The 13,189-nt window shown below is 47.1% G+C and overlaps 1 protein-coding gene across 9 annotated transcripts in view; it reads right to left on the reverse strand.

Annotated features, from left to right (window-relative positions):
• The window catches only part of Zcwpw1 (zinc finger CW-type and PWWP domain containing 1), a 218,144-nt gene that overhangs the window by 1,300 nt on the left and 203,655 nt on the right, over positions 1 to 13,189 (reverse strand). For all 9 annotated transcript variants that reach the window (XM_087578319.1, XM_087578318.1, NM_001432081.1 and 6 more), the window contains 9 exon segments: positions 7,002 to 7,118; positions 6,209 to 6,329; positions 5,546 to 5,621; positions 5,075 to 5,179; positions 3,744 to 3,827; positions 3,209 to 3,272; positions 2,828 to 2,922; positions 1,754 to 1,814; positions 1,199 to 1,333 (listed from right to left, as the gene is read on the reverse strand). In XM_087578319.1, coding sequence (XP_087434445.1) covers positions 1,199 to 1,333; positions 1,754 to 1,814; positions 2,828 to 2,922; positions 3,209 to 3,272; positions 3,744 to 3,827; positions 5,075 to 5,179; positions 5,546 to 5,621; positions 6,209 to 6,329; positions 7,002 to 7,118 — 858 coding nt within the window.

The following is a 13,189-nucleotide window of genomic DNA, read 5'->3' on the forward strand; positions in this document are numbered from 1 at the left end:
GGTTTGGCTCCCCGGGAACTAGTTTTGGATGGTTGTGAGCTACCATGTGAGGGCCAGAAACTGAACATGGGTCCTCTGGAAGAGCAGCCAGTGCTTGATTTAGCTTGATAGCTTCTGGGAGGGGGCAGGTCAGTTTTCTTTAATGATACGATTGACCCCTGGTGGGTCACCTACACACCAGGCCTGGCCCCATACCTAAGACTAGCTGGGCAATACTAGCTGGGAAGAAGAAAACTCAAGTTTGGGTGGTCAGGGACGGGAGGGTGAAGAAAAAGAAATAGGAGACGTTGAGGAAGTGAATGTGATCAAAATACACTGTATGAAGTTCTCAAGCCAGGCAGCGGTGCAGAGGCAGGTGAATCTCTGTGAGCTCAGGGCCAGCCTGGTCTACAGAGTGAACTCCAGATCAGCTAGGGCTACATAGTGAAACCCTGTCTCAAAAACAAAGCAAAATGAGTCAGTGAGATGTCTCAGTGAGGAAGCCCACGTGGTAAAGAAGAGAACTGACTCCCCAAAGCGGTCTTCTTGCCTCCACATCTGTACCATGCCATGCACACACACACACACACACACACAGAACAGGTAACTGTAAAATGCCAAGTATCTAGTCCCAGGACCACTGTGACTTAGTGACTTAGGTTTAAAGGGAATATCATGGAAGCAGCAGGCATCTACTTAGCCACCCATGACCGTATCAGTAAACGCCCTCTACCATTTGGTTTACCATTGGATTTAATCAAATCAGAAACAATTACATTTTCTTGTTTGTTTACTTAGTTCTTGTGAGATAGGGTCTCTCTATATAGCTCTAGCTGGCCTGAAACTCACACAGCTGCCTGCCCCTGCTCTTGAGTGCTGGGATTAAAGGTCTTCCATGCTATCACTGGCCACAATTAAGTTTATGAAGTTTATAAAGAATGTTCTAGGTTCATTCTGAAACATGGTCTTTCATTCAGAATTTCATTTATCCTTCTCCTCCTCTCTGTCTCCTTCTTTTCAGTGTTTTTGAAAAAGGGTCCCTCTGCGGAACCCATGCTGGCCTGGACCTCATATATCATACAGGCAAACCTCAACGTCCTAATACTCCACCTCAGCACAAAAGCAGGAAGAGTTGTTCAGTTGCTCAGAAACAATCCAGGGAGGAGAGATGCAGACAAGGACCTCATTCCCCCACAGCCTTCCAGTGTCTGAAACTTACCTGGGTGGTCCAGGTCTGAATTCCCCTGTTCTTCCTTTCCTCTCAGTGTAGGTCCAGGAGGGACTGTGGATTCACTGACCAGAGATTTCTTCACAGTCTTCTTCTTTGGAGTCCCATCTTGTCCTCCTACTGGGCCTGTGTAAACCCCAAGCATAAAGAAAATTTGCTGACAGTTGGCAAGGAAGACAGTAGCTACAAATTTCGCTTCTGCCTTGTTCCACATCCCTTGCTCAGTCTCAGTCTACCAGGTTCCCTCAGTGGCTTCCAGTTCCAGCCATCTTGACACTGCTGCCCCAGGATCTTCTCCTTCCTATGGATGTGCTCAGAACCAGCCTTCTCCAAGAAATCAGCCTTGGGGACTAAGCTGAACCCTACACCTTTAACCTAAGACTTTGGGAACAAGAACGAGGTGCTGTGACTTCTGCCCTGGCATCACCTGGCCTATTCTCTCAGATCCTAGAAATAGGAGTCAGTCAGGCACAACCACCTGTCACACCTACTGTCTGCTTCTGCCCCCCATCTGTGGGACTTGCCCTTTCCAGCTGTCTTGCTTACCTCTTGACTTGGGTCTTTTTCTCTGTATTTTAGCTGGCTTGGGTCTAGGCAAAGTTGGGTCCTTCAATAGGGAAAGAACAGAAAAGGGCAAATTGAATTGTGAAACTCTTTCTGAAGACCATCAGTCATGTGATTCCCACGCAAACATGAGGGCCTGAGTTCACTCTCCAGAACCTACCTAAAAGGCTGTGTGTGGTGGAGCCCACTTGTGATCCCAGCGCTGGAGGTGTGGGAACAGGTGCATTCTTGGGGCTTGATAACCAGCCTACCTGAATGGTCACGCTACAGACCTATCTCAAAAACCCAAGGTGGACGGCATCTGAAGAACGATGCCTGAGAATGACCTTTGACCTCCACATGCATTTGCACACACATGCATGCACAACTTCACACGTGTGCACTAGCATACCATACTCTTTTTAGAAGAGGAGGTGCTAGGGAATGATGTGTAGGCCTCAGAAAGTTAAATTTGGTTTGACTGCAGCCTGGTTCAGCAGGAGATGGTCACCCTCCCATCCTACTTAGTACCAGTCAATGCAAGGACTGGATGCATAAAAAGAGGCTGAGGTGGGGAAGGTAACTTAGAGACTATGAGACGGCTCGGTGGCTCCAAGCCTGACAACCAGAGTTTAATTGGGGGCTGACAAGGTGAAAAGAGAACCATCTCCCTCAACTTGTGCTCTGCCATGTGTTCCCACACCCAAGTAAGCAAATGTAGTAATACACTTTTTTCACAAAAAAGAAGGTGGTGAACTAAAAGAGAATGTGAAAATGAATGTTTCAAAGTGATGTGAAGAAAATGGGTGACATCTGAAGTGTCCACGCAGGAGAAAGCAGTGGGAAAAGAAACTGGCGCATGAAACACAGCACAAACTGAAACTGCAATCAAGGAAATTCCTAAAGAGCTGAGAAAGTCCCACAGAGAAGGTGGAAGCCTCCTTTCCTGGAGGTCTGAAGGGCTGAGCCAGACAGCCAGTCAGTGCCCCAGGCGGGATGGTTCCCAGGGACGGTGAGTCTGTGCCAACCACACCCTACAGGGATCCTGAAGTCACTGGAGCTTTCCCTTAGCCTTACCTTCTTCCCTCCTTCCTCCTCCTTCTCCTCCTCGGAGTTCTTCTCCTCCTTCTCCAGACAAGACTCAGGGCTGTTGGACTCACAGAGCATCCAATCTAGAGAGGGGAAAGAGGGAAGACTATCTGTCTGAGATACACTGTTGAATTGAGCTGATCGCAAGAAATCCATCTTCAAACCCTGTCGTCTGAGTCCTGGGGAGAGCTCCCGCATCACCATGGTCCTACTGATCAAGACTCACACACACCCTGTCTTATCCTCTTCTCCCCATCTGTCTGGGTCACAGTCAAATAGCTCCCATTAGAGAATCTGGACGGGGCAGAGTACAGGCTTGGGTCCTGAGGCAGGGGGCTCTCCACCCTCTGGCCCCTACTCTCTTCCTACCTTTTCCTTCCCCGATGTCTGCTCCATTGTATCGACTCCAGAAACCAAACAAGTTAACCCGCTCCTGGGGAGCCAAGAAACAACAGTGTCACCCACTCCTCCTACCAGGCACGGCTTTGCCCTGTCTTCCAGATTCTAGTTATGACAAAGTTTTCCAAACCATTATCATTTGAAATATCACATTGGCTTTATCTGAACCTTTAAAGGAGATTAATTATAATCTCTTTTCTAGTTTATTCGTGATGGAACAAGTAACTAGGAAAGAGAAATTCACATGTCATTCTCTACCCCACCCTGCTCCTTCCAGAGGAATTTGAAGGTGAAAACCATGTTTGGGCTGAGAGAAGACACCAAGTGTCTAAGGGCAGGGAGAGGAATGGACGTCTTAGGCATCAGGGAAACCTGGCCAGGAAGGAAAGGGTGAGCTGTTAGAGCTGCCATAGGAAAGGCCTCCAGTCCCCTGCAGTGAGGCAGCCGGTGTCGGTTGCCTTTGGACTGAATGGGGCTGGCCAGGGTGAGCCGAGCACTGTCCCACCTGGATATTGATCTGTTCTGCCCTGTGTGCCATCGATATGGCTGCCTCCAGCTTCTGGGTAGAGTCCTTGTTCTTGCATTTTTTCTAAAATAGAGGGTTAGACCTGATGATAAATATGCCTTTAAAACTAGCCAATACAGAAACCTTCAAATAACTAAAAGATTTTTTCACTAGATAATATGGAGCATGAGAGATGGCTCAGCAATTAAGGACCCAAGTTAGGGTCACAGCATCCACACCAGACAGCTCATTACCATATGAAGGTTTGAGTCTAGGTAGGTACCTGCATGCATGTGCTTATACCCACAATTTAAAACAAAATAAATCTTTTTTTAAGGAAAAGATAATCAATAATAATACTAGACACATGATCCCAACATACCACTACCCCCAAGACATTTTTGTTTTTTGAGGCAGGATCACACTCTGTAGCTCAGTCTGACCTAACATCACTTATAGCCTACTGGCCTTAAACTTACAGCAATCCTCCTGCCTCAGCCTCCTGAGTGCTGAATTATAGACATGAATCATCACACCTGACTTAGACACTCTCTTAGCTGCAGGTGTTTCAGTTCCTGGTACTGATACAATCCTCTGTTGTTAGTCTTTTGGGGCACTCCTTCCTAATGACATTTTGGTGCCCTCTCCACAGTGAATCATGCAGGGATTTGAAGGAAAAGAAGAGAGAAGTTCAGGTGACTCCCCTTCCAGCCCCTCACAGGTTCCTCTAAGCCCAGCAGTTTAATACTCAATTGAATAGAAGGCCCACAACAAACATGTCTTCTCCCAACTCCATAATTCTAAAGACCATCTCGTTGGTCTGTGGGACCTCTGCTCACTTTAAGGCTAGTTAAACCCAAAATGAATATAGGAAGGAAGTACGATTTAGAGGTTACTTTGCTTCTCAACTAGGGGACGTTTTTCTCTCAGAAGACAACGTTTGAGGACAATTATTTGGCTGTCCCAACTAGAAAGACAAAACACCAGGTAGAAGATGCTCAGTGCCCAAGATTGTTGCTAACAACTGCATGCACAGCAGCCCTCCACAGCAAAGGACTGTGTGAGCGAAGAGGCCCACGGTGCTGCTGCGACTGAGAAGCCCTGGGTTAACCTGGGCCCTTGAGCTGCAACTCTGACTGATTCAGATAGGGGGTGGTGTTGTCTGCCTGGAAACAGGAGGTTGGGGGCAGAAGGATCAGAAGTTCGAGGTCATCCTTAACTACATAGTGAGTTCTAGGCCAGCCTGAGGTATATGAGAGCCTCTCTCAAAAAAGAGAAAACAAATCACAAAAAGTTTCCCGTCTCACAACAGATGTCCCAAGTTTGCTCACCAGTCTAGCTAGCTCCAAAGACAGCTCCTGGAAATTCTTCAGCATACGGACTGGGATCCACGCACGAGAAACCGCTTCTCCGAAAAATGTCACATGGTACTTAGACTGTAATGAAAGGTGGTATTGTTTGGATTCCTGCCCTTCTGTCTGCCTCTCCCTTAGAAATGGTAGAGGATTCACAGGGAAGATGCTGGAACTCACACACTCCCTGAGGCCTGGCTCACCTACCCAGCCCACCCTACTATTCCTCTACTCTGACCTCAAGAACCCCAGGCAAAGTGTACTGAGCAAAACAAAAATGCCCTGCTAGGAAGCAAGTGTACCTCGCTACAAGTTCATCTCTCCATGACAGTATTTATCTTACCTCCACGTCTGTCACTCTAGCTAAGGGTCTGCTGGCTACATCTGTCTCTAACTCTAAATGTGTTAGGATGCATGTGTTCCTACTTGGGCCAGAACCAGGAAACTCACCGGCAGGGAATCAAGATGAGATGCAAACAGAAAGTACTCCCCCAGGTCAGGATCACATTCTATCATGCCTGGCCACCTGTGGAAGCGGGGAGTTGGGAGAGAAGGGGTTATGATCAGAACACAACCTCACCATCACGCACACATGGAAATCACCAAGATGTTTTATAGAAGATCAAAAGCTATACCCTATTAGTCTTCACCGGCACTCACTACCAAATGACTGACATAACTTCATGCAGAATAAAAGAGATCTCAGTCCTAGAAAACCTGAGGACACTGTCATCCTTCCCTTCCCTCTGCCTGCCCTCCACATGTTAAAAGGCTGTGAAGCAGGCTGTGGTGGCATGTGCCTCACGATCCTGCACTAGGGAGACTTAGACAGGATTTCCAGCTCAGCATTGTCTCAAAAGCAAGAAATTGCTTTAGGTCCTTCTCCCTCTTTAAATCCACTCTCTCCTGCAGCATCAGACCCATTTTTCCATCCCATCCCGCCTCCACCCTGAACCTCCCAAGGCCTTCCAACTCAGCCCTCACCTTTTCCCTCACTGATGCTCCTCCTAATGCAGGCACCAGCTCTACCACAAAGAATTGCCACATCCTTCCTCCCTGCATGACTCAGCACCCCCAGATTCAGGAAAGATGCTCTCTGTCATGGTGCCCTACCATGGGTAACCGTACTGCTTGGCCCAGACAATGGATCCTGGAACGTAGGAGGCATAGGCCACATCGCTCTCACACCCTGTCCAGCTCTCCTCAGGAATATCACAGCGGTTATAATTCAGGTCTGACAAAAGAGAAGAAACACAGAAGCAGGGGACTCAGCAGGCAAAATTAGGATACAGGACACAGAGAGGAGAGAGCAAAGGGACATGGGCAGCCTGCAGGTGGGGGAAAACAGAAACCCAGAGAGAAAATGCAGCTAGAGCCAAGAAAAGGAGTGGGGCCTCCAAAAACAGATTCCAAACCCTGGCTCACATCCCAGTCTGGCTTGGTAGGGCAGTGTGGGGGTCGCCTCTCTGAGAGGCTGTCTCACCTGTAAAACAAGTGTGCTGGACTAGATGGTCATAATCACTCCCAAACTGTCTCACACATCCTAGAATGAGTGCTAAGCTCACTGGGTCTTTCTCGGTTGCCTTTCCTGCCAGGTCATATATCCCTCTCTGTCTAGCACAACCCAACACTAATATTCCAGGCAGTGCTGATTAAGAGCAGGCAATGCTGACATAAGTGGGAGTCACTCAGTGTACACGTAAAGCTGCCCAGTCCACCCCAGGTCTTCCTGCCACCCTTTATGCCACATTCAGCCACAGAACAGGAAGATCCTTCCTTCCCAGAGCTCACAAGGACCCCTCAATGCCAGCTACAACTGACTTGCACTTAATTGAAATAAGATGTGTTGGGAAAGAAACAGAGGAACGATAAAAACTAGGGGGAAACCATTTCCACTCCTAACTACCTGGATTCTGGTCACAAGACCAGTCATCTGGAAGAACGGAGGGATCAATGTCCCCACGGAGCTGCCTCCACTTCTCACACTTTGGAGAGGAACACTGGACCCAGATGACACAGTGGCCTGTGACAGGAGAGAAACTGTTGTGAGACAAAAAACACACCCTTCCTTCTTCCATCCAACTAAATTCAATACACTTTCACCCCACCCCTGAATCGTATCTCAGAGCTTGCATACTAACCAGTCACGTCTCTGAGTTATACGCGGCAGAGTGAAGTCTCGGAGATAGCAATTTACGGAAGGCCAAGCTAACTTGATGACAGACCTGACCTTAGAACTCAAGCCTTCCATTGTAATCTACCAAACACGAATGACACTTTCTGTATTGACATCAAACAGGAAGGCTGCCTTAGTTCAGCAGTTGGGAGCATGCACCCCTTTTCTAGGGTTTAGTTCCAGCACCCCACTCGCTAATGCCTTAACTTCTACTTCGAGGGATCTGATGCTCTCCCCTCTGGCCTCTGTAGGCACTTGGCTCATGTGCACAAACCCACATTCCTGCACACACATACACACAATTTGAAAGCTTGGAGCTAGGAAACTGCTTTCCTTGAAAGCAGGAGAGCTGAGTTAGATCCACACACTACCTACAAAAAAAAAAAAAAAAAAAATGCTGGGCATGGTGATGGGTGCTTATAACCTAGAGAGGAATGGAGGGATCCCTAGGGCTCAATGGCTAACTGGCCTTGGTTGGTGAGTTCCAGGCCAGTGGGAATCAGTCTCAGTCTGGGGGGTGGGGTGTCTGTCTGTCTGTCTGTCTGTCTGTCTGTCTCTCTCTCTCTCTCTCTCTCTCACACACACACACACACACACACACACAAAAGAATGGAAGAAAAGGTGGATGGTGCCTGGGGTTGCCCCTTGGTCTGGCATCTTTCTGGGTCTGATTCTCTGACACTGCACTAGTGTTCTCCAAACACTACCTACCCTGCATCTTTTGTGCACGATATTCATAGTTCTTATCCAAATCTCATTGGATTTATCTTTCTGCTATCAGGTTACAAGCTTAAGACTGCAGGGCTGAGAGATGCCTCAGTGATTAAGAGCAGAGCACACACTAAAGAGGACCAGGGGACCTGAGTTCAGTTCCCAACACCCACCCACACAGGGCATCTCACAACTGCAGCCCCAGAGGATCCTACTTTCTCATCTGGCCTCAGGAGGCACTGCATTCGTGTACACAAATCTACATGCAATATATATGTATACATTTAAAAATAAAATAAATCTTTAAAAATCATGTTAGGACCAATGCCCTGAGTTGATCCTCCTCCACAAGACACAGTTCTGGGCCCAGCATTTCTCTCTTAACCACTTGCTTTGGGCTCCACTCAGAGGCCATGGCTTCCACTTCTTTCAAACCTCCACTTCTATCTCTCTGCTAAACTTTTCTACTATGTTCTTTGAAACTTTGCAAGCTTGAGAAACTATTCACGCAAGCAACAGCCTCTTCTGGGAACTCCACCTCCTTCTGTGTGTGTGCTCACATGTGTGCCTATACAGGTCAGAAGTTGATAGCCAGCATTCTCCTCTGTTATGGTCCATCTTACTGTTTTTACTGTGTATGACTCGGGGGCTATGTGTATATGTGTGTACACACACTGGTGTGTGAGTAGATGTACACACATGCACATGGGTTTTTATAGAAAATTGATTTCTTTTTTGAGACAAGTTTTTACTGCCTGTCCTCAAACTGGCTGTCCTCAGAATCTCGCCTCTCTGCCCCTGCCTCTGCCCCTGCCCCTGCCTCTGCCCCTGCCCCCGCCCCTGACCCTGACCCTGACCCTGACCCTGCCTCCCAAGTACCCAGATTAAAAGCATGAGCCACCATGCCTGGTAAGATTTTATTTTTAATTATGTGTATATAGGACTATGTGTGCATGGAGTGCAGTGCTCACAGAGAAAGATGTGGGCACCGGATCCTCTGGAACTAAAGTTAAAGTCAGTTATGAGACCCTAACCTGGGTGCCGAAGTTGAGCTCAGAACCTCTGCAAGAGCAGTAAACCCTCTTAACCACTCTGCACATCTCTAGCCCCCTCCACCTGATATTTTTAAGTCAGGATCTCTGAACCTGGAGCATCCTGCTTCTGCTTCCTCAGCACTAGGGTTACGGACACACGTCACTGCACCTAGCTTTAACACGTGGGTTCTAATCAAGGCTCAGACTCATATCCTCATGCTTGCTTGTCAAGCACTTTTCTGAGCAAGCCATCTCCATAGCTGTCAATCTTCATTTTGATCCCTGGATGACCACCCGTCACTCTGCCCCCATTCAACCTCCAGCTCAGCCCCCTAAGCGGAGTCTGTTCCTTCTCACATTCCCCACATCTCTCAAGGCAGAAAGTAGGTCAAACATTATCATTCACCCTGCCACTGAGCCCCTCTCTCCTGCAGAAACTATCTTGCCCTCTTGTCTCCTGATCAGCCTTTGCCTCTCCTCTCCCAGCCTTCAGTTTAGAGGATCACCACATCAAGGAATACCTCACAAACACCCCATCTGGGTTTCTTGACCCTTTTCCATACACCTCATAACCTACTCCTACTCCTGCACGGCCCAGCCAGTCATGTAAGAAAGCACACGCCCACTGAGTCCTTGTGTAAACGTCCTCTGACACACATGCCATCCTCGCCACCTCACTTGCTGAAAGAGCACTGCGACTCTTACTATATCCGGTCTCCAGCCCACCAGCCTGCCCATCCACTCCATCCACCCGCAGAGCATGAGAGCCTGAGGTTTGGATCTCCAGCAACAATGTTAAAAATCAGGGTACAGTAGTGTACATCTTTAATCCCAGTGCTAGGGAGATAAAGACAGGATCCGTGGAGTTCATTGCCAGCCAGGCTAGCTGAATCAGTGATACCCAGGTTAAGTGAGAGACCTTACCCCAGAGAGCAAGACGGAGCGTGATTGAGGAGGAGACCTAAGTCTGATCTCTAGCCTAGGCAGACAGACAGACAGACAGACACACACACACACACACACACACACACACACACAATCATCAAACAGCAGTTCCCCTGTAAGTGTGCCTTGTTAAAATTGTGCCCACTGTCAATTTTTACCTTAAAACATGTTCAATGCAGGGACACACCTCACCCATTTCCAATCCCATCCCACTGGAATAACTCAGAAAAGGTGACTTACATTGGGTCTTTTCAAAATACCATATACTATGAATGGATCATTTCTTAAGTATTTTATCTCGAAGCAAAATCCTAGGAGCTGGAGAGATGGCTCAGTGGTTAAGAGTACTTGCTGTTTTTTCAGAGGGTCTAGGATCAGTTCCCAGCACCCACATGGTGGCTCACAACCACCTATAACTCCAGTTCAAGGGGAGTTGACCTCTTCGGGTCCCTGTAGGCACCCACCATTGACACGGTGCTTGGATAGACTTGCAGGCAAAATATCCACACATGTGGGATGATGTCACACACAGGTGAGGCAGGTACAGGATAGAACGAGACCTGTCATTGGATGAGAAGAGGAAGGATGGGCAGGAGAAAAGCTTGAAGGAAGAGGAGACTACAGAGAAGACATCGCAGAGAGAATATGGAGGCTGACATTAAGACTCCACTCTGTGTATTTATAGGTTGTTATGAATGTTCTTGAGGGATGGATGTATAGGGCTTTGTATGTTTAGATGGGCAATTGTATCTTATCAATTGGATCAGAGGTTACTGCGTTGTGTGTTCTGTCATGTGCAGACTTAAGTGTAAGAGAGTGTGTGGTGGCTAGTCTGGGCCGCCACAGAGTTGGGATGTGTGCTTCTGGCAAGATAGCTACCAGATATCATGGGGTGCTGTGGTGCTGGATGTATGAATTCACCATTTTTTATAATTTTACAGCAATACATACACATAAAATAAAAGGTAAAACAAAACAAAAACACTAGTTGGGCATGATGGATTAGTTAGAAATGACAGTTGCTAGGCCTGAGAGGAAGCTCAGCTGATAGAATGCTTGCCTAGCATGCCTGACGCCCTGAGTCCCATCACTAGCACCTCATTAACTTTGTGCACTGGCTCAGAGCTGCCATCCCAGCACTTAGAAGGCAGGAGGATGTGGAGTTCAAGGCATCTTCAGCTAAACAGTAGGTTCAAGGCTAGCCTAGGCTACATGAGACCCTATCTTTTAAACAAAACAAAAACAAACAAAATATGACCAATGCAATAGTTTGGTATTTATAGAGATGGCCTAGCATGACAAAAACAAGAAAAAAGAGTTGGAGAGGGGCTGGTTTCCAGACACTGAAAGGCAGCTGCATGTATGAATTCACAGTAGTTTTGACAACATGCACAAGCCTTTCAAACTCAAGCCAGACAAAATCCCAGCATGGAGAGGAGAGGTGGACACCAAGCCCTGCCCCTACCCAAGGAATTATTGGTAGCTTGATAGCTGCTAAGGAAGGAGAGCCAATTTTCTTTAAGAGTGAAGCCCCTGTGGAAAGCCACACCCCAAGAGCGGACAGGCAGCATTTTGTACTTGACAATTAAAGCGAGAGGGAGAGAAAGAACAAAGGGTTGTGTGGGTAGGGAAGTGGGGGTGGATCTGGGAGGAGTTGAGGGGAAAAGCGACTATGATAAAATATATTAAAAATTCTCAAAGAGCTCATAATGAGTGGAAAAACTGGTTTGATGCTCAGCCTGTGTGGCTGTATGACAATGGAAGCCAATGAGGTCGCGCGCACAGAGCATTCCAGCTGCCTGCTCATTCCTGAAAGACTAGCTTCCTGTCCTCTGCAATAGCTCGCTCACTCTCCTGTCTCCTCTCACCTTCCTGGCGGCTTCTTTTCAGATTCCTTTGCTCCGTTCTTTTTTTTTCCACCCAGTCCCAACAGTCAGGGTTCCAAAGGGCTTCTCTCCCCACATCACACTTTGCTCTAAGCTGAGCTCATCCATTCCCATAGTTGTGAAGTCTATGTTTCATACCTGACAATACACAATTGTATTCTCTCGGCCTCGGTTATGAATTCAGTGCTACTTTGCTCTTGACACCTGTATACTATCCTATGTCATATCACGTTGTGTTTCTCTGATTAATTTTTGTGGTGCTGAGGACTGATCCCAGAACCGTGTACACACTGAGCTCTACCACTGAGCTGTTCTCCCAGCTATGTCCTGACTGTCGATTTAGATGTCCCATACAGATCTCAAACTTAATGCACCCAAACCAAAACGTTTACTCTTCCCCATGTCTTCTCATACTCCAATTCCTGTAGCATAATGATTATACCAGAGACCAACCTCTTTTGATACCTTCCTCTCTCACACTCCACCAATTGACAGTCATTACCTTGTCCTCACGACTTTCTCTCTAAAATATTATAAAGCAATACACTTCTACCTCTGCTTTCACCATCCGAACCCAAGCCACCACTGCACATTCTGACACTACTGCTCAATTATTAATGGCTCTGACCTCCTCCATGCTCCATTCTCTGATGCGTCATTGAAGGATCATCTTCAAACATTAATCTGAAGATGTCATCACATGGATACAACCCACCAGTGGCTTCTCATTGCCCTTAAGATAAAATCCTCAATATTAGGTATCTTTCTTTCAAAGATTTTATTTTACCTATTCTTATTATTGTTGTTATTATTAGCATCATCAAACTCAGTGTTTCTTTGTGTAGCCCTGACTGTCCTAAAACTAGCTCTCTAGACCAGGCTGGCCTTGAATTCACAGAGATCTGCCTGCCTCTGCCTCTTGAATGCTAGGATTAAAGGCTTACACCACCACCACCCATATCTCAAAGATTTTATTCAATTTTTATTTATCTATCTGTGTATATGTATGTATCTGTGTTTGCACATGACTGCATGTGCCCATGGAGACAAGAAAAGGGCATCAGATCCCCTACAGCTGGACTTATGGGTGGTTTTTAGACTCACACGCGAGTCCTCTGCAAGAGCTGAGACATCTCTCTAGTCTACAGTATTTTCTCCAACTGAACTACTGCCTGCTTCTTACCAGTTTTTCCGAAGCACTCCTCATACCTTCTCCCCTTGATCTCAGAACTCCAACCATATTGGCTTTCTTTCAATACCCAGAATTTACCAAATCTTACCTTACCTAAAACTTTCTCCTACCTTCCGCTTAGATAATTTGTAGTTGGTTTTCAGGTTTTAA

Source organism: Rattus norvegicus, chromosome 12 (assembly GCF_021556685.1).
Source record: "Rattus norvegicus strain SHRSP/BbbUtx chromosome 12, alternate assembly SHRSP_T2T, whole genome shotgun sequence".
Lineage (NCBI taxonomy): Eukaryota > Metazoa > Chordata > Mammalia > Rodentia > Muridae > Rattus > Rattus norvegicus.